Source organism: Sphaeramia orbicularis, chromosome 15, assembly GCF_902148855.1.
Source record: "Sphaeramia orbicularis chromosome 15, fSphaOr1.1, whole genome shotgun sequence".
In the NCBI taxonomy this organism is placed as follows: Eukaryota; Metazoa; Chordata; class Actinopteri; order Kurtiformes; family Apogonidae; genus Sphaeramia; species Sphaeramia orbicularis.
This window is the reverse complement of record NC_043971.1, coordinates 14,317,844-14,342,854: the sequence shown is the minus strand read 5'-3', so window position 1 is coordinate 14,342,854 and position 25,011 is coordinate 14,317,844. Positions and strand designations below refer to the sequence as shown.

At 36.0% G+C, this 25,011-nt stretch overlaps 1 protein-coding gene across 1 annotated transcript in view; it reads left to right on the top strand.

The window, feature by feature from the left end:
• The window catches only part of LOC115434579 (uncharacterized), a 40,985-nt gene extending 16,593 nt beyond the window's left edge, over positions 1-24,392 (top strand). The window contains exons 3-13 of the mRNA XM_030156615.1: positions 1,255-2,112; positions 2,518-2,646; positions 2,757-2,897; positions 3,835-3,999; positions 4,988-5,031; positions 14,508-14,661; positions 15,992-16,678; positions 19,326-20,186; positions 20,309-20,437; positions 23,238-23,375; positions 23,721-24,392. Of these exons, the coding sequence (XP_030012475.1) occupies positions 1,255-2,112; positions 2,518-2,646; positions 2,757-2,897; positions 3,835-3,999; positions 4,988-5,031; positions 14,508-14,661; positions 15,992-16,678; positions 19,326-20,186; positions 20,309-20,437; positions 23,238-23,375; positions 23,721-23,914 (3,500 nt within the window). The 3' untranslated portion in view covers positions 23,915-24,392. The remainder of the gene's footprint in view (positions 1-1,254; positions 2,113-2,517; positions 2,647-2,756; positions 2,898-3,834; positions 4,000-4,987; positions 5,032-14,507; positions 14,662-15,991; positions 16,679-19,325; positions 20,187-20,308; positions 20,438-23,237; positions 23,376-23,720) is intronic.
• The last annotated feature ends 619 nt before the right edge of the window (positions 24,393-25,011 follow it).

Here is a 25,011-nt window from a genome sequence, read left to right as displayed (position 1 = left end):
TACAAGGCTGACAATTAATACTGAACAAACAAGAACTCAAACTATGAATTAAGCTGCAGCATCTGAAACCAACCACAAGAACATTTGAAAGATAAACAGTACCACAGTGCTTCAGTTTCAGTTTATTAGTAAGGTTTTTTTTTTTTTTTTCTTTTTTTTTTTTCTTTTTTTCTTTATCAATTAAAATAAATTTTAGGTGACCCCATTTGAATTCCAGCTGATCCCATGTGGGGTCCCAACCTCAAGGTTGAAAAACACTGGCATATGGTTAAAATTTTGCCCAGAATCATCATTTAAAAGCATACATTTTGGAGAGAACTCTAAACCAAGTGCATCAGAGAGAAGTTTTACAACTTGTTGCCAGAAATTTTGAGCTGACGGACACTCCCACATAATATGCAAGAACGTCCCTATTTGATTCAAGTCACATAAAGTACAATTTGGAGAAGGAGATAGCTTAATCATGAAATGTCACTTTGGTGTTAAATAAGTATGATATAGGCAGTTGAGATTGGTTAATTTATTACTTAGATTTTATAAGGAATGAGTAATATTCCTCCACACTCTAGGCCAGTCTATAGATGATTCAGCGCAATCCTTGTTCCACACGTTTATCACTGAAGGATTCTCTGCATGTTCCAACAAACTAGTATAAATTGCAGACGTGTCCTTCAATTAGCCCCAATATTCTCTTAACTAATTCCATTACTGGATGATTAGTAGGTTTCCTGTCAATCTATACACCTGCTGCCCTCAAGGCAGAACGTAATTGTAGATATAAAAAGAAGAAGTTTGATGACAGTTTAAAGGTTTCACTCAAATCCTGAAAGCTTCTTAATTCATCATCGTTCATAATATCTCCTAAACTGCAGATTCCTGATTTAAGCCACTGAGGTGAAATGAAGTGCTCTCCACCAGATTTTAGAAAACTGTTATAGAATATTGGAGTACTTGCATGTCATTTAGATGTCCAATTATATAATCTGTATTTTTATTAAAGTTACCAGATAAACATGTTTGTCAAACCGTTCATGACTGATATGTCCAAATGTTGTCTTTATCAGACGTCTCTGAGCCTTTGATTTTACATCATTACTTGGAATTAGAATTTTCATTTTGGTATTGGATTCTCTCAAGTTTATTGTTTTTCTACTATACATTATGAGTATGTCTAGATATGCATTAGTGTTACATTTATGGACAAGAAAAAAAAACTTTTGAATCATTTATGACCAATCACTAATCTCTTTTCAGGATCACCCATGTCTGAGGTAACCATCGTCATGCTCGGTTGGGTTTTTACTTCAAAATCTGAAATTAGTAGTGTCATTTTGGGCATACCTGAAAAAGAGGGAAGAACAGAAACATGTGACAAAGACACAAAAGTCATGAAAAATGGACTGAAGGTGACTGTTGTAGATACCCCTGGATGGTGGAAATACTTCTCTGCCAGTTTGGTGCCAAATTCTGTCAGATCTGAGATCATGAAGGCATTAGATGAGGATGAGGAAACAGGCCACACATCTGCCAAAGAAAAATCCCACGACAAGGTTTCTTCTGGCCGTGCTTTCCTCTTAATGATACCAGCTGACACTTCATTTACCAACGAACAGAAGAAGATCATAGAAGACAACATGAAACCTTTTGGTGAGACAGTCTGGCAGAACACCATAGTGGTCTTCAATAGAGCTCAGTGTCTTGGAAACTTTGACATTGAGCAGCACATTGAAAGAGAAGGGGAGGCTCTCATCTGGCTGGTGGAGCAGTGTGGGAACAGATACTTTGCCTTCATTGATGAAGTAAAACACCAGAGTGAACTTGAAGATCAGGGAGAGAAGCTGGTGGACATGGTTGTGGACATGGTGTCAAAAGATCAGAGCCTTCAGATACCTTCAAATAAGGACAAAGAACAAATGGCAGAAACTGGACACCGTAAAGAGGAGGGAAGTCCTGAGGAACCAGTCGACCATGATCTTAAGAAGTTGGTGGAGGTCCTCCACAGAGAGTGGGAGTGGGGATCATGGGAAATGACAGAGTTTCTCTCAAGATTTGCTCAAAGACCAATAACCAGATACCTAAAACGTGACAGAAGTATTGACAGACTTTTTGAGTGTAAGTACATTTCCAGATTTTTCAGTTCTTTCCTGTGGTTCGTATCAGTACCTTAGATGGCAACTTCATTCAGTTTCTTTCAAGAGAAAATGTGCTCTCTAAATGTCCTTGACCACATGTCTTTTGGATACAAACAGAAAGTTTTAATATCAAAAACAAGGAAATATATATTGTAGAGAACACCTATCAAGTTCAGGTTACACAGGCCATTCCTTTGAATGCCCCCCCACTTTAGACCACGAGGGATCCACACTGCTCCAGGGGTCTGGAGCAGGAGGTGATATGATAAAATTTAGGCTAAATAGTGTTAACTGAACATTAAGTGAGCATTACGATCATCATTACCATTGTGTGTTTGTTTGTTTTGAAGAAAGCTAACATCAAGCTGATGTGATTTTAATCCAGTTCCAAAGTCGAGCCATACGAGAGAAGAGATAGAAAAGATATTAAGAGATGAACTGTGTGGAAGAAGTCTGGAAGAGGTGTTGCAGACTGCACTGCAAATATACTTCCAAAGAGAATGTGGAGCATTTGGTAAGTTACATTTAAAGAGGAGTTAAACTTACAGTATGAAACATTCTGAATACACAGAACGAATGTTTTTCTTTCTTCAAAATTAAGATTTGATTCTTCATTTTGTACAGATATCCTGTCGATAATGTTTGAGAAAGACCAGTTCAAGTCTGAGTGGAAGCAGCTGTTTGAGAGGGAGTGGGCCAGGAGGGAAGAGCGAATGATGGAATATGTCCTCACAAAATATTTCACTGACAGTAAAGAAGATGCTGGTGAGTATTTTAGCATCTTCACTGTTTTTAGCTTACCGGCCGACAGGCCGTAAGCTACTGTCGCTATGTGGCGTCTGTCGGCGTCATCTGTTGTCTGTTACAAAAACTTCAATCGTCTTCTTCTCTGAAACTACAATTCCAATTGACTTCAAACTTGGTATACAGCTTCTTTAGGATGATGTCAACAAAAGTTAGTGAAATTATTTGGCTCCAGATCTGATTCTGGATTTGGTGCAACTTTGAAAAATTTCCCCATTATAAGAGATAGGAAGTGGATGGATGCAATAACTCAGTAAATATAAATAATATCCAGTGTAAATTTCTACAGTCCAGCCCTGATGGGGAGATGAAAGAAACATAATGTCCACATGCTGATCAGGATCTTCTTCTGGATCCGGGAATTTACGGACAATTTAACATGGGCTCTTATGGGGAAAAAAATTCAATCGTCTTTTTCTCCCAAACTACAGTTCTGATTGACTTCAAACTTGGTATACAGCTTCTTCATGATGATGTCAACACAAGGTATTGAAATTATTTCGATCCGGATCTGATTTGGTGTGACTTTGAAAAATTTCCCCATTATAACAGATAGGAAGTGGATCGATACAATAAATCAGTATCAATCATATCAAGTTGGAATTTGATTTTTTAACAGATCTGATTGGAATATGACCAAAACATGGGCTATTTGTGTAATAGAATAAATACACATAACTGGGTGATAATAAATGGCATCTGGATACATTTTCCAAAGTTTTTAATTTGGCCGGTAAGCTACAGGGCCATTGGTCCCATTTTTAATGTTGTTTCCATGTGTCTGTTTGTGATTATTCATTCAGGGTCAATCTTTTGGTGACACAAAAGAAAGTCCCTGATCGTCCTCTTTTCAACACAGCAGCACAATATAGTGATGTGTTGTGTGGTTCTATTCCAGATGCAGGTGAAGCTCACGTGAGGAGCTGTGAAGACACTTCTCTTTGGACGGTGAAATCGACACCTTTGAAAAGTTCTCCATGGATGGATCAACTGCCTCCTTTGATCAAGGAAATAGTCAAAGGAATCTTAAAGAGGTTAAAAGAATTAAACAAACCAGTACATAGCTGAATATGAGGTAATGAGCTAAAAAGAGCTTTGATGTTGTCAAACAGATAATATTCTTGGAGGATCCAGGAAGAACAAAAAGTGAGAGAGAAAAGTCTTTTGTTTTTATTCATTTAAAGGCCATTGACTAGTCATGTATATATTAGCTTAAAATAAGCAGTGAATGTACATTTATTCTCATTAAAACAAAAAAGCATTTGGGCATTGTTGTCCTACCTCTTTTTCAGGTCAAGGGTTTCCCTATCATTGTAACACAATTATTTTCATGATAAAATGTGATTAATTTGTAGTTCACAACAGCTGTTTCCATGGACTGATGTTTGCTCTACTTGTCTACAACACCTCAGTATAATGATTTGTTTTTGTTTTTGTTTTTGTTTTTTGTTTGTTTTTTTGACCCACTTATGGAACTGAATTTTCCCCTGATGTTCTGTAAACTTCATCTATATCTGTATTTGGATCTTGATGTCAGTTCCCTAAAATGCACAGTGAGCAAAGGAGGATTAAAGACCGATGAGGCTAGATGGAGACATTATAATCAGAGCTATGGCTTTTCCAAAGCGATTTTGGTGATCAGACCGATGACATGTAAAAGCAGCACGACACACTGGTCACAAAAGGTTGTCTTCATCTATATATCTCCATTCAGCGGTTGTATAGTTCTTTAAATAATCAAACGCATGTATTTGTCTCTTGCATCACTTACTGTCAGATTCTGCTACATTGTTAATCGAATTAAAAGTTAATCATAATTTTCCACAAACATTCATCTGACAAGGATCATAAAATCTAGACAAAATAACAGACAGATGATGCAACTGTTCCACACTTAGTATCAAGTCAACATTTATTTAAAATGACAGCTCCAAGGTAAAGGCCTTAACTCCTTTCACATCTCTGGTGGGAGGGGCTAAGACACAAGCTGAGGAGTCGAAGTGAGAACTGAGGAGTTAAGACAAGTATTTAGTGACTGTGTGTGTTTCCAGGTTCCCTCCCAGCTCCTCTGGACTCCCCTCCCCTCCAGATACTTGTCAGAGATAAACATCAGCTTCGGTGTTTCAGGTTTGGTGGCATTTGTTGATCAGTTTCCTCCTGTTTCAGGTTAGGTTAGAGTATCAAATTTCTTTCCATAAGTTCTGTTAGCAGTCACCATAAAATTCCTGTTCATGGTGGTTCTTGGGAGCTGGGGACGAGGGGAGTCTATTCCAGGGTTTTCCATGTAACATTATAATATACGCTGTAAATATTGTAATTATTAGAGTTTAAAAACATGTATAATGCTGTAGTAAAAAAGACAACATATACCTTCCTGGCAAAGACAACAAAATGGACAAATTATGTAACTAGTTGTCCTAATCTAAATATTCTAGTATATAGGGAATATTTGTTTTGTGTTCTGTATCTTTGAGCTTCATGGAGGAAGAGTCATGTTGGTGCAGTTTGTAGCGGTGTTTTCACATCCATCTACTGAGAGTTTCTGTGTTCACAGTGTTTAGGTACAAGCAGGATTTGTGAGATAATAATAATACATCACACTCATGTTGCACTTTTTTCGACACTCAAAAGCACTTCACAAACAAACAAACAGAACAGCAAGAAAAAAAGAGGCTCAAGAAAATGCAAGTTTGAACAGGTGAGTTTTGAGAAGTGATTTGAAGTTTTGTATGGAGTCTGAGTTCCTGATGTTTTGTCAGAGTGAGTTCCATAGGGTGGGGGCAGCTGCAGTGAAAACTCAGTCCCCCAAGGTCCGGCGATATCACTGCTCAGACACTAAAGAGTCTGAACTTTCTTGTCTATATCAAGGTTTTTGGAACAGACGTTATCAGAAAACTGACAGATTGTGGATTTTCTTTTCTGTTGTGTCATGAAATCTGTCTCTGCAAAATATTTCACAGACAATAATGTGACAGGGACATAACTGTTGCCTCTGTTCACCACCACAGTGGATCTGAAATTAATCAGGCAAGATCTTATTGAAGTGTAGACTTTCAGCTTTAATCCAAGGGATGCAACAAAAATACTGAATTAACTATTTAATGATTACAGCCTTTGTCCCTCCTGTACGTCTCTCCTTCATTTCAGTTTCCAATGTTCGTTGCATCCAGATCATTATAAAATAGCCATTTTTTACAATTATATTTCAATAGTTAAATCAGCCTTAATTCATTATTAAATGCAGAGTACTTATATCATCTTTACAACATGTTTGGATGAAAACGTCTAAGATTTATTAGTGAGAGATATTCTGAGTTCAGTTTTTACTTTTGCTTTTAATTTCTCTGCCTGTTATGGCCTTTCTGAGGTTTGGCTGTGTTGTAAATATTTGTATAACTTTGTAAAAGCAAACACCCTTCATGTGCTTAGAATCCGGTCTGCTATGGTAACACAAAACTTTATACATATATTGTTATCGAACAATAAATATATTAAATAAACTTTGACTTAACAGCTTTGTCTTTGAATCTGTTCTGTTTGGTTGAAGTGAATATATATGCAGCTTTTTAAATTCGATAAATCATTATACGTATTTAGTTTGTGGTGTTATGTTAAATACCAGTACTGTTTTATGTGTTTTATTTGGCATCAGGCAGAAAATCTGAGAACTGTTGCGTTCAGAAAAAGAAAGAGCAACATCATCTGAGGAAAATGGATGTGATTCAAGAAAGTACTTTTAATATTTAAACTAATTAAGAAGACTGATGATAGTATTATGTTTCTACCTCAGAAAACACAAATTATTCCACTAATTGTCGTTATAATGTGAAAGCCAGTGACTAAGCCATTATAGGATGAACTTCACTGCAGTATCATACTGTCTGGAAAATCACAGACTTATCTTATGAAACAAGTATTTCAACAATGTCAATTGTATCAGCCCTGCGATCTCCTCTGTTTGTCATGCCTGAGGGTTTGAGGAATGTTGCAGATCAGCTCTTCTGACTTAAGACCTGTACTGTCCTGACAACAGTTGGTTATATTCTGCTCTAAAGGAAGTTCATTTGAGGTTTGTCCTTCTCAGACACTCAAAATGAAAAGTAAACAGTGATCTATTTCAGCTGGTGACTGGTGTTGAACACTAGACGGTGCTGTAGGCTCTCAGATGAGTAACTACTGCATCCCAAACCTTCCTTCAGTAAATGTATGCAAGTCTGAAAGGTCTGTCAGTTTTTTATTATATATTGTTTTTTGTTTGTTTGTTTGTTTTTTAATCATTTTGACTGATACATTAATTTGTTTGTTGTATTTTACAGCTGAAGACTTTTAAGGTTGAGCTCATTTCGACAACTTTATTCACTGATCTGCCATAACATTGTGACCACTGACAGGAGAAGTGGTAATAATATTGATTATTTCATTACAGTGGTACCTTTTACTGGGTTGGATTTATTAGGCAGCGAGTGAACATTTTAGTTCAGGTTCCACATATAGATCAATATGATCTACAGTAAAATAATAGCATAATAACTTACAAGAAATAGTGACTCCATATTTTCTTTTTCTTCTTGGTTTAATGTGAAAAATATGTTACATTATGTCTATAAATAATGACAGCTTCAAATTTTTTTCTTTGTTTTAGTGCAAAAAATAACATTAAATTCTGAAAATATATTACATTTACAAACTATCCTGTAACAATAAAATGCGAATAACATGAACAAATATGAACAACCTGAAATGTCTAAAGAAAATTAAGTACAATTTTAACAATTTTCTGCCTGTTACTCAGTGTTTAGTGTCTTTGTAGTTTGGTTCCATAATACACGTAGAAATGATAAGGTGAGGAATAATATTGTTAAAATTGCATTTATTTTTCTTAAGAAATTTCAGTTTTTTCAGGTTACTCACATATTTTTTTGTTTGAATAGTTTGTTGAATAGTAAGTATTTTTCATTAATTAATGGGTTTTTTTTGCACTAAAACAAAGACAAAACTTTGGAGTTGTCATTATTTACAGGTTATTATGCTTTTATTTTCCTGGTCCGGCCCACTGGAGATCAAATCAGGCTGACAGTGAAAGAAAATGAGTTTGAGACCCCTGCTCTAAAGGAAGTTCACTTGAGGTTAGTCCTTCTCAGATTCTCAAAATGAAAAGTAAACAATGATCTATTTAAACTGGTGACTGGTGTTGAACACTAGATGGTGCTGTAGGCTCTCAGATGAATAAAAGTACTTCATTCCAAACCTTCCTTCAATAAAAGTATGCAAGTCTAAAAGGTCTGTCAGTATTTTATTACATATTGTGTTTTTATTTATTTATTTATTTATTTATTTTTAATAATTTTTACTGATATATTAATTTGTGTGCTGTATTTTACAGCTGAAGACATTTAAGGTTGAGCTCATTTAGACTACTTTATTCACTGATCTGCCATAACATTGTGACCACTGACAGGAGAAGTGGTAATAATATTGATTATTTCATTACAGTGGTACCTTTTACTGGGTTGGATTTATTAGGCAGCAAGTGAACATTTAGTCCTAAAAGCTACCACAGTCAGTTTATTTAACTCTAAAAGATATTTTTTAATGGTTCTCATCCCATCTGGTCACTTTCTGACGCTTTCATCAAAGGTCCTATGGTGTTAGTTTTCCTCACCATGGGAGACCAGCAGAGTGACCCACTACTCCCTCTAGTGGTCACATAAAATCCTTTCAGGATGGTCAGCGTCAATACATTCAGTTCATATCTTTACAGTGCAATACACTGGCATCTTTGGCAGAACTCTTTATTCTCAAGACTCTAATGATAATTTTAGTAAGATAGGAAAAACAAGAAATTTTACAGTAGAAATACTAAATAAAGCAAACATTATTTATGTAAAAACACTTTGATGGCTGAGTCTTGGTGTGCGCATTATAATTACCCCCGCCAAGGAGGTTATGTTTTTGCCAGGGTTTGTCTGTCTGTCTGTCTGTCTGTCTGTTTGTCTGTCCGTTAGTGTGCAACATAACTCAAAAAGTTATGGACAGATTTTGATGAAATTTTCAGGGTTTGTTGGAAATGGGATAAGGAAGAAATGATTAAATTTTGGTGGTGATCGGGGGTGGGGGGGCCCACGGGGGGGCCCATTTCAAACAAACCCTGAAAATTTCATCAAAATCTGTCCATAACTTTTTGAGTTATGTTGCACACTAACGGACAGACAAACAGACAGACAAACAAACAAACAAACCCTGGCAAAAACATAACCTCCTTGGCGTGGGGGGGGCCCACGGGGGGGGGGGCACTGATCAGCCTTGGCGGAGGTCTGCGCTCTCCGAGTGCTTCTAGTTCCTTTAGTGACAGGATTCATTTCTTTACTAAATGCAGTGCATCATGAGTCATATTTCATCATATTTTTGCAGACGTTTTCTGTATTAAATCAATCTAAGGTATCTTACATTGCAGTTAAGTCAAAAATCTACTGGATATTCCAAAAACAAATTACATCGAGATTACATAAATCCATCATTTGCAGAAAATTACAATGATTACATTGATTTACAGTGATCAGTTTGCATAATAGTGTTTATTTTGAGCAGTCTCTTCCTGCCCAGTGTCCCTGTAGACACACTACTAAAGACTGATTGATTGATTCATTGATTGATTTTTTGCTTGTTTGTACCTTCAGCTATTGCCCGACTAAACTCCAGGAGAAAAATGCCATATAATGCCTCAATGCCATAAAAAGCAATGTTTAACACAGCACATGTATACAGTGATTGAATGAATGGCCATGTGTGTTTATTTTTATAATTATTTATTTACTATTGTGATGTTTATGTCTGTGTTGTTGTTTTTATTATGCACTGATTGGTTGACACTTTTTTTAATTTCATTGTACATTTTTCATGTTACAATGACAATAAAGACTATTCTATTCTATTCTATTCTATTCTATTCTATTCTATTCTATTCTATTCTGTTCTATTCTATTCTATTCTATTCTAAAAAGATAGTTTACCTTTAGTGTTGTTTCTAACCCTCTTTAGTTTTTTTTTATTGGTGTGAAATCCTTTTGCTTGTATCTACATCTGTACTTTTTATGAATATTTTTACCCTCACTAATTGAGTATATTTCTTTTTATTATGTTTTTATATTATTTGATTTATTGATGTGTACTTGTGTGTTGCACAACAATAGATTGCGATAGATAGATAGATAGATAGATAGATAGATAGATAGATAGATAGATAGATAGATAGATAGATAGATAGATAGATAGATAGATAGATAGATAGATAGATAGATAGATAGATAGATAGATAGATAGATAGATAGATAGATAGATAGATAGATAGATAGATAGATAGATAGATAGATAGATAGATAACGTCTACATATTTGCATTTCAATAGGCAAGTTACAAACAAATGATAACTCACCCATTATAATGGATTTTTTCAAATTTTTATTCAGAACAGTCTCATAAGACATACAGGACATCAATAGTACAAAGTACAGTTCTCTTTTTTTTTTTGTTTTTGTTTTTGTAAAGAAAAAAAGGGTATCAATAATGCTCACTGAAAGGAAGAAAAAGAAAGAGGGAAAAAAGTAAAATAAACTAAATAACTAAGTTTAAAAAAAATAAAATAAAAAAAAAGGACAATAATAATGATATTAACAGGTCTGTACACATAGCCAATCACATACAATGGATTTTAAAAACTGCTGTAGTAGGTGTTGACTGTATTTAAAGGGGTCATATTTTACTAAATCCACTTTTATTAGTCTTTGGTTCATTTATTTGTGTATTTGGACCCTAATACAGGGTGGGGAAGCAAAATTTACAATGAACACTTAGTTGTTTTTTCTCAGCAGGCACTTCGTCAATTGTTTTGAAACCAAACATATATTGATGTCATAATCATACCTAACACTATTATCCATACCTTTTCAGAAACTTTTGCCCATATGAGTAATCAGGAAAGCAAACGTCAAAGAGTGTGTGATTTGCCGAATGCACTCATCACACCAAAGGAGATTTCAAAAATAGTTGGAGTGTCCATAAAGACTGTTTATAATGGAAAGAAGAGAATGACTATGAGCAAAACTATTACGAGAAAGTCTGGAAGATACTATTAAAAAAGAATGGGAGAAGTTGTCACCCGAATATTTGAGGAACACTTGCGCAAGTTTCAGGAAGTGTGTGAAGGCAGTTATTGAGAAAGAAAGAGGACACATAGAATAAAAACATTTTCTATTATGTACATTTTCTTGTGGCAAATAAATTCTCATGACTTTCAATAAACTAATTGGTCATACACTGTCTTTCAATCCCTCCCTCAAAATATTGTAAATTTTGCTTCCCCACCCTGTAGTTCAAAAAAGTTTGAATTTGAACCCTCCAGGTGCTGCAAAGCTATCTTTATATTCATATTGGCAAAAATTTAGTGGATTTCTACAACCTGTTTTAATTCCTGCTTAATTTGTCATGTTTTAGAACTAGTTATGTTACAACATTTGCACATATAAGGTCAAGACTTCCGACGAACATTTCTCTGAGTACGACATAATAGTTTGTCAGCAGCAGTGATTGTAGTAAAAACTGAAAATATGTCCAAACTTCAAGCCAATTCCAACAACCTGGAGGGGGTGTGGCCTGAAGTGGCTCATTTGCATTTAAAGGGCCAGCGCTCAAAACGACCTTTCTGGTGTCATTACTCAGAAATATTGTTGAAGATGGACCTGTGGAGTTAAATTAATGAAGAATTCAGACCCAAGCATAGCATTTACAGTTTATATAGACCACAGGGAAATGTTTTAAAATGCATAATTCCATTTACAAAAACAAAAACAAAATGTCACTCCTTTAACACTTGAACTAATATTCCATCCTTGCAAATTCAGATAAAAGCTTTTCTAGCTACAGATGAATTACCTGTAACTCTGCAGGACATGGAGATACAGAATAATTTATGACTGTAGCTGCCTATCATCAGTTTTATCTAATTGGTTGTGTGAATGTGTGCATCAGGTTGTATTCCTTCAGCAATAACGTACACTCAGAATTGCAGCTTGTGTTGTGTGGTAGGTTTCTTGAAGAGAACAGAAAGTAACCTTGGACCACAGCACATCACTGTTCCTCACCACAGGACCCTCATCAACTCAAAAGGACATGTTCAGTCACCACAGCAACGCTTTTCTACCGCTTTCTGAACGTATGTAATCACTCTTTTATGGAAAGTTGGAATGAGAGTGTGACCGTGTGACTCATACTTAATAAGAACTTACTCACCCATGTAGCCTTTTAAATGCCTATCAACTGTCTAAAGATGGAAAGAGCACTTGTAGAGTCTGATGTAATCGATTATATCAGAGAGAGAAAAGGACAGGAAATATATTAACTTTGCAGAACTTTGATTCAGATTTACATCATTTACAGTCATCTTTATATGAGCATAAAACAGTGGTTTCCAACCTTTTTTTGGCTCGTGACCCCATTTTAACGTCACAAATTTCTGGCGACCCCAGACATTCAGAACAGAGACATGTGATTTGCTCAAAATAATTTGTCTTTGATCATGTAATAGTTGGCTATACTATTTTGCAAATAAATGTTATTTTTAGACGACATTTAGTCTATATAATGTATATTATTATGGACGGAGGCAGAAAAGCCAGGTGTAGATTACTGCACAAAGTGAGAATTTTATTTTCCATGGTCAGGATATGTACAGTCAGTCCAGCTTGGATTTACAAGGCTGACAATTAATACTGAACAAACAAGAACTCAAACTACGAATTATGAAAGAGCTGCAGCATCTGAAACTGACCACAATGAACATTTGACAGATAAACAGTACCACAGTGCTTCAGTTTCAGCTTCAGAGTTTGTCGTGTCTTTTATATATTGTGATTGTCTCTCTCAACTCACCATATATCTTTTATTAGTAAGTTGTTTTTTGTATTTTTATCAATTATTAGAAATTTCAGGAGACCCCACATGGGGTCCCGACCCCAAGGTTGAAAAATACTGGCATAAACTCTTAACGTATGTGCCATGATCATGTGACAGGCTCCAGCCATTTCACAGCAAGTCAAACCTCTGCATGTACAACAAACAATTACCTGCATTTACATTTTAAGCATAGTTGTCTGTAGCTCCACATAAAATGGAACAGTGAAATCCTGCCCCTTCTGGTGTCCCCCTTGGCAGCTACCTTGACACCTCATTTTTTTTATCCTGTTTGAACTGTACCACCATTTCCACGTTTTATGGTTTCCTATTTAAAAGATCATTTTTCAAGCTCATAAAGCTGAAGTTTGGTGTAAAGACAGTAAAGTGATCTCAGTGTGGGAACTGGTTCAGTAGATTCCATCAGTCATCACATGTGATGCACGTCACCAACACCAAAACACCTGTTACTTTGGCACATTTCACCTCGGTCTTGGAGACTGAGGTGAAGAACTAGGCTATTAAAAGAGATGGAAATCATAAGACATCTGAACAGACTGTAGACAGAAAGGGTTCCAGTAAGTGTGTGGTCTCTCTATTTATGGATCATTACCATTTGATGTCAAGAGTTGTACAACAAACAGACTTTCTTGACTTGTAAAATTAGAATGTTATAAGTGGCATGTATTAGAGGAGTAAATGCATAATAATCTCCCAGCACTGACTGTAATATTTTTACCCCGCCCCCCCAAAGGGGAGGAAAGGGGTGTTGTTTTCAACACTAGTAGCAAAAGTATTAGTTGAATTCATACCAAATTGGGTTTGTAGATTGCCCGTGACCAAGAACAGATCTGATTTGGGAAAAGTAGGTCCAAGTTAAAATTTTTAATGGATTTTTTAAATAATTTTTTTCTCCCAATTACTTATAATGGGTGAAATCTCAAATATCTCTCTCTCTCTCTCTCTCTCTCTCTCTCTCTCTCTCGCTCTCTCTCTCTCTCTCTCTCTTTTTTTATTATTTATTTATTTATTTTGTTTTTACATATTTATTCATCATTTTTTGGTGCAGATTGAAGTTACATTCTAACTAACTAACGTATCCAATTAACCTAAGGCACCCATATAATTTTTGTGTAACTTAAACTGTGGTTACTACAACTAGAGATTGAAAAGCAAACACCTCAGTTTAGGTTACTTCACCTGAGGTTGCCTTCAAATGCATTCCAGCAATCTGACCAAACCGGTTTAAACTGACGTGTGGAATGCTGCAGCTGATTGAAGATACTCAGTATTTCCTAGTTCCTTTGCGTGGCAGGTGTTCTTCTTTTAACAATAAACATTAAAGATGAGTGTCTCTATGATGGAAAACAGCAAAGAATCTAGTGGTGAGTACGAGCACCGTGTAGGCAAAGTAAATACTGTATATTAGATACTATTCTGTTTGTAAACATGTGTTTCTAAGTTTATTCTCTCAAATGTTTTATCATGTTGTCTGTGAAAAAGTTTTGTGCAAGGTTGTGAAATGCACTGGACCTGCCTTAAACCGGTTTTGGGTTGTGATTAGTTTATAATGATCAAACTGTACCATCACTATAACACGCCCAGTGTTGAGTACTGATCGAGTAGAGTTGCTGCAGAATAAGCAACATTTGCATTAGTTCTTTCTCACACAGCAAACTAAACATTATTTTAAAGAGTATTGCAGGTTCCCTTTTTAACATGAGCATTTTACTAACAAGTACCTCAGCAATGGAAACAAGACAACAAACATGGTCAAATGGTGAGTACAAACAGTCATTCACTGTGTAGGCAAAGTAAATACTGTATATTACATATTTTTGTGTTTGTGTTTGTTAGAATGTTCTTTTGTTGGCAGCTCCAAGAATAAGTTGGATTCTTTTAGGTCTCATTTTTATAAATTTATTATTGACTTGATCTGATCACAAACAAAATAGAACTCAGCTGAGGATTGACACTCCAAGCGGGGAAAAATGGATCCCAAACATTCCAATGTACATCACTTTTATCATCCTTGTAAACTGATCTCCAAACTATGGGCTGACCCCATTGTGCTATAGGTGGGTTGGATCACAGAAAATGGACTGGTGTCATCTTACTCTAAAGCAGGGGTGTCAAACTCATTTTAGTTCAGGGGCCACATTCAGTTAAATTTGATCTGAAGTGGGCCGAACTAGTAAAATAATATAGCATAATAATATATAAATAATGTCAGCTCCAAACTTTTGTCTATGTTTCAGAGCAAAAAAGTCAATTTACATTATGAAAAGGTTTACATCTACAAACTATCCTTTCAAACAATGTGAAAAACACGAACAAACTGATAAAAATAAGTGTAATTTTGACAATATTCTGTCTCAGGTTATCATTTACACATGTACATTATAACATACAGATCACAGTGGATCAACCAATATACAAAACATTTAATAACAGGCAGAATCTTGTTAAAATTGTACTTACTTCTCTTGAGACATTTCAGGTTGTTCATATTTGTTCAGGTTATTCCCATTTTTTTTGCGAAATTATACTTTGTTTTAGTGTAAATACATGAAAATATTTACATGAAAAATTTGGAGTTGTCATTATTTATATGTTATTATAATAGTATTTTACCGACTTGATCCACTTGAGATTGAATTGGTCTGAATGTGGAACCTGAACTACAAGGATTGTTAATTTCTTAGTGTAATTTTTTGCATTTCACAAATTCATCCCAAGGGCCAGACTGGACCCTTTGGTGGGCCGGATTTGACCCCCGGGCTGCATGTTTGACACCTGTGCTCTAAAGTCAAGCAGATGTGATTCCTCAGCTCAATGCAAAACCCATAATGACTGTGTTTATCTCTCATCTCTTGTTTACAATTGTCTGTGGGCATGTGTATTTAAAAGTGTACCAAAGGTAAAGTCCTGTGGTCATTTATCTGTCAGTTTAGTATGTGACCTATCCTAAGAAATTTACGACTGACAAGTGAAACAAAGAAAATGTAGTGACACAAAAGAATCCTGACCAATACTGACTAACATGTGATTAAACCCAAGAATTCAACCATCCAAATTAAAATAATTTTCCTGTTCTTTTTTCTTATTAGAAGAACCTCCAGATTTCAGCCTCGTCCTTGTTGGATCACAGAGATATGGAGTTAACTCTATTGCAAATGGAATCTTAGGAGGAACAGCCTTTGAATGGGGGAAGAGAACTGCTCAGAGTGAGACACATTCAGCGCAGGTGAACGGTAAGGTGATCCAGCTGGTCAAAGCTCCTGCATGGCTGAGGAGTTACCATCTGTGTGATACAGCAGAACTGGTCAAAGATGAACTGGTGCTTAGTGTGACCCGCTGTGAACCAGGACCACATGCTTTTATTCTGCTGGTTGAGGTGGACTTACCGTTCACAAGTGCATGTGCTAATGCAGTAAAGGCCCACTTAGAGCTTTATGGGGAAAATGTGTGGAACCACACTATTGTGTTGTTTACCTGTGGAGACTGGTTGGACAACACCACTATTGAAGAATACATCACTGGGGAAGGAAAAGACCTGAATGAACTCCTCGACAGATGTGGGCGAAGGTATGTGTTTGATAGCACGAGGACTCGTCCAACTCTGAGTCAAACTGTTCTGCACCAGGTTGAGACTCTGGTGAAGAGAAATGGAGGAAGACATTTTGAAACTGATGAGAATGTGATCCAGAATATTCTCAAAAACAGGCAAGAAGTGGTCAAGAGAGCAGAAAACAGAAGAAAAAGAGGAAAAAATGACAAAAGACAAGACATGACAGGTTAGAAGATTTTTTTTTTTTTATTATTATTATTGTTATTTATATCAACTCACTATGGGAATGTATTTTGTACTCTTTTCAGTCAGATTAAATTTGTCTGCTCTCTGTCTGTCCGTAAGGCATGCATGTCCTGGATAGTCTCTTTACAAATGATTTCACTGTGTTTCATTCAGTGACTCACATGAAATGTATTTGTTTAAAAAAAAAAAAAAAAGTTAACTCTTGAAAGTCTTCCTGTTTAACCTGTAATATGTGTCACAGGAGTGAGAGAGTATGATTTTTGCGGTTTATGAAAATGTTCGTCTAAAGCCCTGTTCCAATAAGCCTTAGGGTTCGTTGCTAACACGTCCAAACAGAAGTTGCATCAGAATGATATTGAACTAGTAACAGGTTTTAGAGAAAGTTAATGAACACAAAAATATGTATCAAATGGGAATGAGCTGTGATGTGTGATAGCAGTCAGCAAAGAAGCAAAAATTAAATTCATTAAAATTAAAATACAGCCCATAAGTGTCCCTCTCCATGGACCACTGGTTCTTTGTAAGTTGTAAGCATCAGTGCTGATCCACATGCCTTCAGTTTAAGCAGATAATATTTTAGCCACAGTTTCCTAGTTTTCCTTCCTACATGTAGACTCTCTGCAGTTTGTTTTGTGTCTCAGTCTGAACTAAATGTTGAAAGCTGCATCACTACATGTTTTTTCACTTTTCAACCTTTGATTTGGCACCATTACCAAGCATTAAGAGTTTATGTTTGGAACTTCAGTGTTCCTACTTTGTTGTACTTTATTCTTTTATCTCAGTGTAGCTGCCAACTTCCTTATTATTTTGCTTTATGGCAAAAACATGGCATTTTATATTTTTTAGGGTCATGTCAAATTTTGGAGCATTCAAGATCCAACTAAAGCCGGGTACACACTTAAAGATAATCAGGCTGTTTTTGTCCCAATTTTCCCACTTCCCAACCAAGGATGGCAAATGCCAGATCATTTTATGTCTTATAAGATTATCCTTTGGTCTGAGGTGTGTTAAGCGTGAATTTGTCCTGATAATCGGCTCTAAAATGGGTCAGGCCTGACAATTATACTTGTTCAATTTTTACGATGAAAAATCTTCGTGTGTGGGGAAAGCCAACTATTCCCGGGCAGAGTCCTGCACGGGTCCAGTTTTCCAAACCTGTACCCACCCATGCCCGTGTACATTAGACCCACAACCCGACCTGACCCGTTATTAAACACATTGTCTACACAGTAACTTACTTTTAAGGGCTTTATTTTTGCCTAAAACGTATGCCATCCTTTAAACTCTAATATGTGCTGCTCACTGACATCTGTGGCCGGATGTAAACAGACCTGAAGCTCACTTCAAAATAAAACAAACCAGCTGTGGATCAACCACAATCAAATTCGATGATCATCATCATTAAATGTCCTGCAAATTATTTTCATCCACAAATTTTTATTTTTGTACTTCCTTGCCCACTACCCACCTGCATTTTGTTTAACCTCCTAAGACCCAGGAAATGTCAGCAAAGTACCAGCTTTTTTGGTTTTTTATTAAAGTACCTATATTGGAAACATCATGATGCAACAGTTTTTTCAGCTGCAGTTTTTAAAATGTTTATGGAATGTCCTTTGTGGTGGACAGTTTTCTTTTTTTATATAAAGTTGTGAAACTCTTGTCCACAAATGTGGACTGAAACCCCACAGCTGGGTCTCAGGAGGTTAATTTTACCCGAGCCCGTACCCATGAAAATTCTTCTCTTTTTGTTTTAACCACACCCACATGTTTTTGTGGGTTAACCGACCCTTTTTTTCGGGGGGGTGGGGTTACCCGACCCGACCCGATTCAGGACTCTGCTCCAGAGTCATCCTATGTTTCTTCTTCTTCATTTTTGTTATTTCACATTTGATCACTTGAGACTTCTGTCTTGGAGGACTAGATTCTAGATCGGTGGTGGGACAGAATCATTATGTGAGTGGTGTGTTGAAATTATCAGAGCACACCACACACAGAACCATCAAAACTGTTCAATGCCTGATTTTTTGTCTTCATATGTGGGTTCTGTAACAGATAAAAAATCTCTTCAGATTTAGAAAATCCTTATGTTTGTACCCCGCTTTAAAGTGTCTACAAATCATTTATGTGAAACAGATGTCATCTGACAACAACAATGATGGATCTGTTGACTTCTATTCACTGTTTATTATGAGACACTCAAATGATAAAGATGATGAAGTGAAGGGCAACATGTGGAGCAACAACAACAATCAGGATACAAAGCAATTTCTGAACATCAGAAGAATCATTTACAGTTTTTCATGTTTGTGTCTTTTTACCTGGACTCTGGTCATAGAAAAGGATCAGACACTACAGATGTAGATCAGAGGGAATAAAGATGATAAACATTTGTACTTATTTATTTTGTTTTTTGCAGAGCAAGTGTTGCAACTGCAGGAAACTCTTATGTCCACCAGTAAAAATACTGCAAATGCAAATATTCCTGGGACAGTGTTTCCCAATTTTTTGGTTATTTATGACTCATGCACCGAGTTTGGAAGGGCCTTTAGCTGTATGTCTAAATATGCATTGACCATTTTTGAGACAGTTCTGACTAATCTTGACTAATCTCACTTTTTTTTTTCCAGGAGCGTCCATATCTGAGGTAACCATCATCACGCTTGGTTGGGTTTTTGCTGTTAAAACTAGAGTGAGCACTGCCATACTGGACACACCTCTGCTAGAAGAAAGAAGAGAAAAATGTGTCAGAAAAACAAAAGTCATGAAAAATGGACTGAAGGTGACTGTTGTAGATACCCCTGGATGGTGGAAATTCTTTTCTGCCAATTTGGTGCCAAATTTGGTCAGATCTGAGATCATGAAGGCATTAGATGAGGATGAGGATGAGGAAACAGGCCACACATCTGCCAAAGAAAGATCCCATGACAAGGTTTCCTCTGGCCGTGCTTTCCTCCTAATGATCCCAACTGATACTTCATTTACCAATGAACAAAAGAAGATCATAGTAGACAACATGAAACCTTTTGGTGAGACAGTCTGGCAGAACACCATGGTGGTCTTCACTAGAGCTCACTGGCTTGGAAACTTTGACATTGAGCAGCACATTGAAAGTGAAGGGGAGGCTCTGATCTGGCTGGTGGAGCAGTGTGGGAACAGATACTTTGTCTTCAGTGATTATGCAAAAGGACAAAGCGAACTTCGCACTCTGGGAGAACAGCTGGTAGACATGGTTGTGGACATGGTGGCGCATGATCAGAGCTTTCACATACCTTCAAATGAGGACAAACAAAACACCACAGCAACTCCACACCGAACAGAGGAGACATCAGCTGAGGAACCAGTGGATGAGGATCTGAAGAAGATGGTAGATGTCTTCCACAGAGTTTGGGGCTGGGGGTCATGGGAATCTGCAGAATATCTTGCACGATTTGATGAAAGACCAATGGCCGAAGTATATGACAAATCAAGCATGGACATTCCATTCACGTGTAAGTCCATGTTTTATGTAAAGACTTACTCAAAGGTCGTTTTCTTTAATGTTTTATTTGTGTTTTTTTTATATCTGTGTTTGAAAGAAAACTAAACACAAACTTTTCTAATTAAAATCTAGTTAAGAGGACGACACATACAAGAGATGAAGTTGAAAAAATCCTAAGAGATGAACTGGGTGGAAAAAGCCTAGAAGAGGTGCTGGAGATCGCTTTGCAAATATACTTCAGAAGAGAATGTGGAGCCTTTGGTAAGTAATTCTGTAAATGTAATGTACAAGACATTTAAACACAATTCAAACATTCTGAAACTCTCTGAAAAGACAGAATTACATTTTTACTTATTCTACTTCAGAAGAGTATATGGAGCCTTTTGTAAGCAAATACAATGCTGTGTTTTCTGCCGTTAAATTAAACAACTCAATGGTCATGTGCATTTGGAAATGAAGACCCAATGGAAACTTGTTTATGATGTATTTTTTTGTCACATTCAATGCATTGGGCATTTTTGGCAACTTTTCTTCACAACAACGTTAACTTTAGATACAAAAAGAAATTTTACCTGTAACATTTTGAAAATCTCCAACATTTCAGGTCAGGTTTTTTTTTTGCGTAACATTTTTTTTACAGCCTTTTCATTTCCCTTTAATGGCACCATAATTTCAACTTCAAATTTTAACATAACCTTTTGAAAATTACCAAAGACTTTCCTACAAAATGCATGTTGTGATGATTTAATGTTAGTAGCCATGTTGAAAAGGGGGGGGGGGGGGCAAAGCCTTTCCACTGGCTGTAGCGGGATGATAATCCACCACGGGGTAGAAAACACATATCGAGTCACATACAACAAGTTTTTATAGAAAGCATTGATCTTGTTGATAGGATAAAGGTCTCAGGACCTGGTGTAGCAAATACGATACAAATGGTTTTATAGGGTTTAGTATGACATGCCTTGTTGCATTGGGGGTTTTTGGCAGCTTTTCTTCTTAACGTTAACTTTAGATACAAAAAGAAATTTTACCTGTAACATTTTGAAAATCTCCAACATTTCGGGTAAAGTTTTTTTTTTTTTTTTTACAGCCTTTTAATTTCCCTTCAATGGCACCATAATTTCAACTTCAAATTTTAACATAACTTTTTGAAAATTACCAAAGACTTTCCTACAAAATGCATGTTGTGATGATTTAATGTTAGTAGCTATATTGAAAAGGGGGGAAAAGAAACCCAAAGCCTTTCCACTGGCTGTAGCAGGATGATAATCCACCAGGGGGTAGAAAATATGTATCGAGTCACATACAACAAGTTTTTAAGGAAAGCATTGATCTTGTCGATAGGATAAAGGTCTCAGAACCTGGCGTAGCAAATACGATACAAATGGTTTTATAGGGTTTAGTATGATATGCCTTGTTGTATCACATTCGATGCAATGGGCGTTTTTGGCAACTTCTCTTCACAACAATGTTAACTTTAGATACAAAAATAAATTTTACCTGTAACATTTCGAAAATCTCCAACATTTCAGGTAAGGTTTTTTTTTTACATAACATTTTTTTTTACAGCCTTTTTATTTCCCTTTAATGGCACCATAATTTCAACTTCAAATCTTAACATATCTTTTTAAAAATTAGCAAAGACTTTCCTACAAAATGCATGTTGTGATGATTTAATGTTAGTAGCCATATTATAAAGGGGGGGCAAAGCCTTTCCACTGGCTGTAGCGGGATGATAATCCACCAGGGGGTAGAAAATATGAATCGAGTCACATACAACATGTTTTTAAGGAAAGCATTGATCTTGTTGATAGGATAAAGGTCTTAGAACCTGGCGTAGCAAATACGATACAAATGGTTTTATTTGGTTTAGTATGACATGCCTTGCTAAGTCTGGCGTTATGGTGCCATAAAACTCATTTCCAGGTACAACAGCGTAGCCAGTATGATAATTTACTATAACATCTCTCTTCTAAATTCATTTATTCAAAGCTGCATATGACTTTCATCACCAATTTTTCATCAGATCTGTAAAACCTGAGTCATAGCCTAAGTATCACGAATCCCTAAGTCTTTCCGTGATAACACACCTGAATCACTTCCCTCATGGTGAACAATTTCAAAGTGTACTCCACCGTAAACAATCCATTTATTTACAAAAAGAGCCGGTAGGTCACTTGGGCATTTTTGGAAATTTGTCATGATGTGCATTGTGGGAAGAGGAGCTCCACACTTGTTTATGGTGGAGAACACTTCAAAATTGTTCACCGTGAGGGAATAAATACAGGTGCATAATCACAGAAAGACTTACGGTATATGATACTTAGGCTATGACCCGGGTTTTAAAAATTTGATGAAAAATTGGTGACGAAAGTAATACGCAGCTTTAAAAGAAACAGTGATTAGTGTGGTTACAGGGTCAGTTACTTACAGTAGATCCTGGTCTGAAGTGTCTCAAATACTGCTGAAGCTCCTGGTCTGTTTACAGCAGTGCATCACTTCATGTTCAGTGGTTATCTTTAGTTTATTTACCTTCTCCTGAACCGGACAGAGCAGATAAAGGTCAGGGAATCCAAACAAGAAGTGCAAAGATGGAAAACACATCATATAAGATGCTTTCTGTAATAATTTTGGCAATTATTTTAGCTGGATAACATGTTATTTTTGGTTAACACCTAAGTTAATGTTTTTCTCCTTAAGCTATGAATCATAACTAAGCCTCATCCACTTCCTCTACTCTTTATCATCACATGTATTGCAGTAGATTCAATACAAAGGAATGACAGGACATGATCCTGAAGTAGGAAGTGACTTTGCAATTTAACCAGATTATGTTCTGATTAACAACTTCCTGTGATGTTTCAGATAAGTCAATAAGACGCCTCCATTTAGCTCAGTCATCACAGCTATATTAAGTATAAAACATGTTTTTTTCGGCATGAAATGTTCGTGTGTTTTCTTTACTGACCTCTCCCTACCACAATGAAGCTGCAGATTGCAACCAATTCCTTCTTTTATTACACTACATATTAAAATAAGTTTGATTCTTCATTTTGTGTAGATATTCTGTCTATCATTTTTGAGAAGGACCAGTTCAAGTCTGAATGGAAGCACCTGTTTGAGAGGGAGTGGGCCAGGAGGGAGGTACGACTGATGGAGTATGTCTTTGGAAAATACATGACCAACAATAACACTGTTGGTAAGTACTGGCACATTTAAGTTAATTGGTTTTATGCCTGTTCCATCCAGAGCCAACTGTGGCACAAAGTGGAAAAATCAGAATCATAATCATCTGCCTTTTTCAGTTACAAAATGTGTTAATTTTATGTTTGCTTGTTTTTTAATATGTATATGTTTTGTTTTGTTGTTGGTTTTTTTTTAATATGTATATGTTTTGTATTTTGTATTTAACTGAAATAAACATTCATTCATTCATTCATTCATAACTACAGTGGTGTGATAAAACAAAAGACATCCTCGTCTTTGACACATGTACACGACAGAACTGTATGCATTCTAATTAACTGTATGTGGTTCATACCAGATGCCGCTGAGGCTCAGAAGAAGAGCCGTGAAAAAGTTGCTGCATGGATGGATGGAATGTCTTCATCAACAAAACCTTCATGGACGGATGGAACGTCGTCACCAAAAAAGTCTTCATGGATGGATGGATTACCTCCATTAATTAAGGAACCAATCAGAAACGTCATGATCCGACTGCAAGAAATGAACATATAATGGACATACGGCCCCCAGTACTGCTACATGTGAGATCATTAACAGATTCATTCCACTCACAGTGTCTGGGGCTACACACACACTAGTACTTGGTATTTGGCTGATCATGGTTTTGATCATATTCTGGACATAGAGTTTACATGGGACACGGAAATATTATCATACCTGTTTACATGATAAATAATAGTATCCTGTTAAGTCATTATTGGGCAAAGTCAAGGGAAGGATAACATCTGGTCAAAAAAATTAAATTACAATAATCTACACCAAACTTATATTTTTGAGTAGGTAATTACTTATATTTTCAAGAAAATGTATTTTGAAATGAAAAAAAAAATTTGAGGAGTTTTATGAGTGTGAATGTTTGAAAAGTAACAAAGTTTTCTGCTGTCATTCTGGGTTCATTTTATAAACTCTCATAAATAAATTCCAAATTCATTGATATTTAACTATTATATTATATATGTCATATTCTAAACACACAGTATAATAAATGTATATATCTATGCAAAATACATTTGAATATAATGTTAATATTATCTGTATGTTGTAAATATTGTAAAAAATAAATAAATAAATAAATAAAAGTATATTATATTGAGAATTGCCATTTGTCAAAACTCTTGCTATTTAGTTATGATCAAATATTTTTTCCCTCTAACCAATTATTAGGTTGTAAAATAGAGGGTTTAAGGCAGGGGTGTCAAACTCATTTTTGTTCAGGGCCACATACCGCCTAATATGATATAAAGTGGGCCAGACCAGTAAAATAATTCAAGTAATAGGATAAGAACTTATAAATAATGTCAACTGCAGAGTTTCGTCTATGTTTTTGACTGGAAAAAAAGTAAAAGTCTGTGATGAAACCGTTTACATCTACAAACTGTACTTGAACATAACATGAACAAATATGAACAACCTGAAAATTCCTAAGAAAAATAAGTGCAATGTTAACAATATTACACTTTTAGTTTATCATTTATACATGTGCGTCACAACAGATCACAGTGGGTCTACAAATACACAAAATATTCAGTAACAGACAGAATACAGTAAAAATTCCACATACTTCTCTTAAGACATTTCAGGTTATTCAC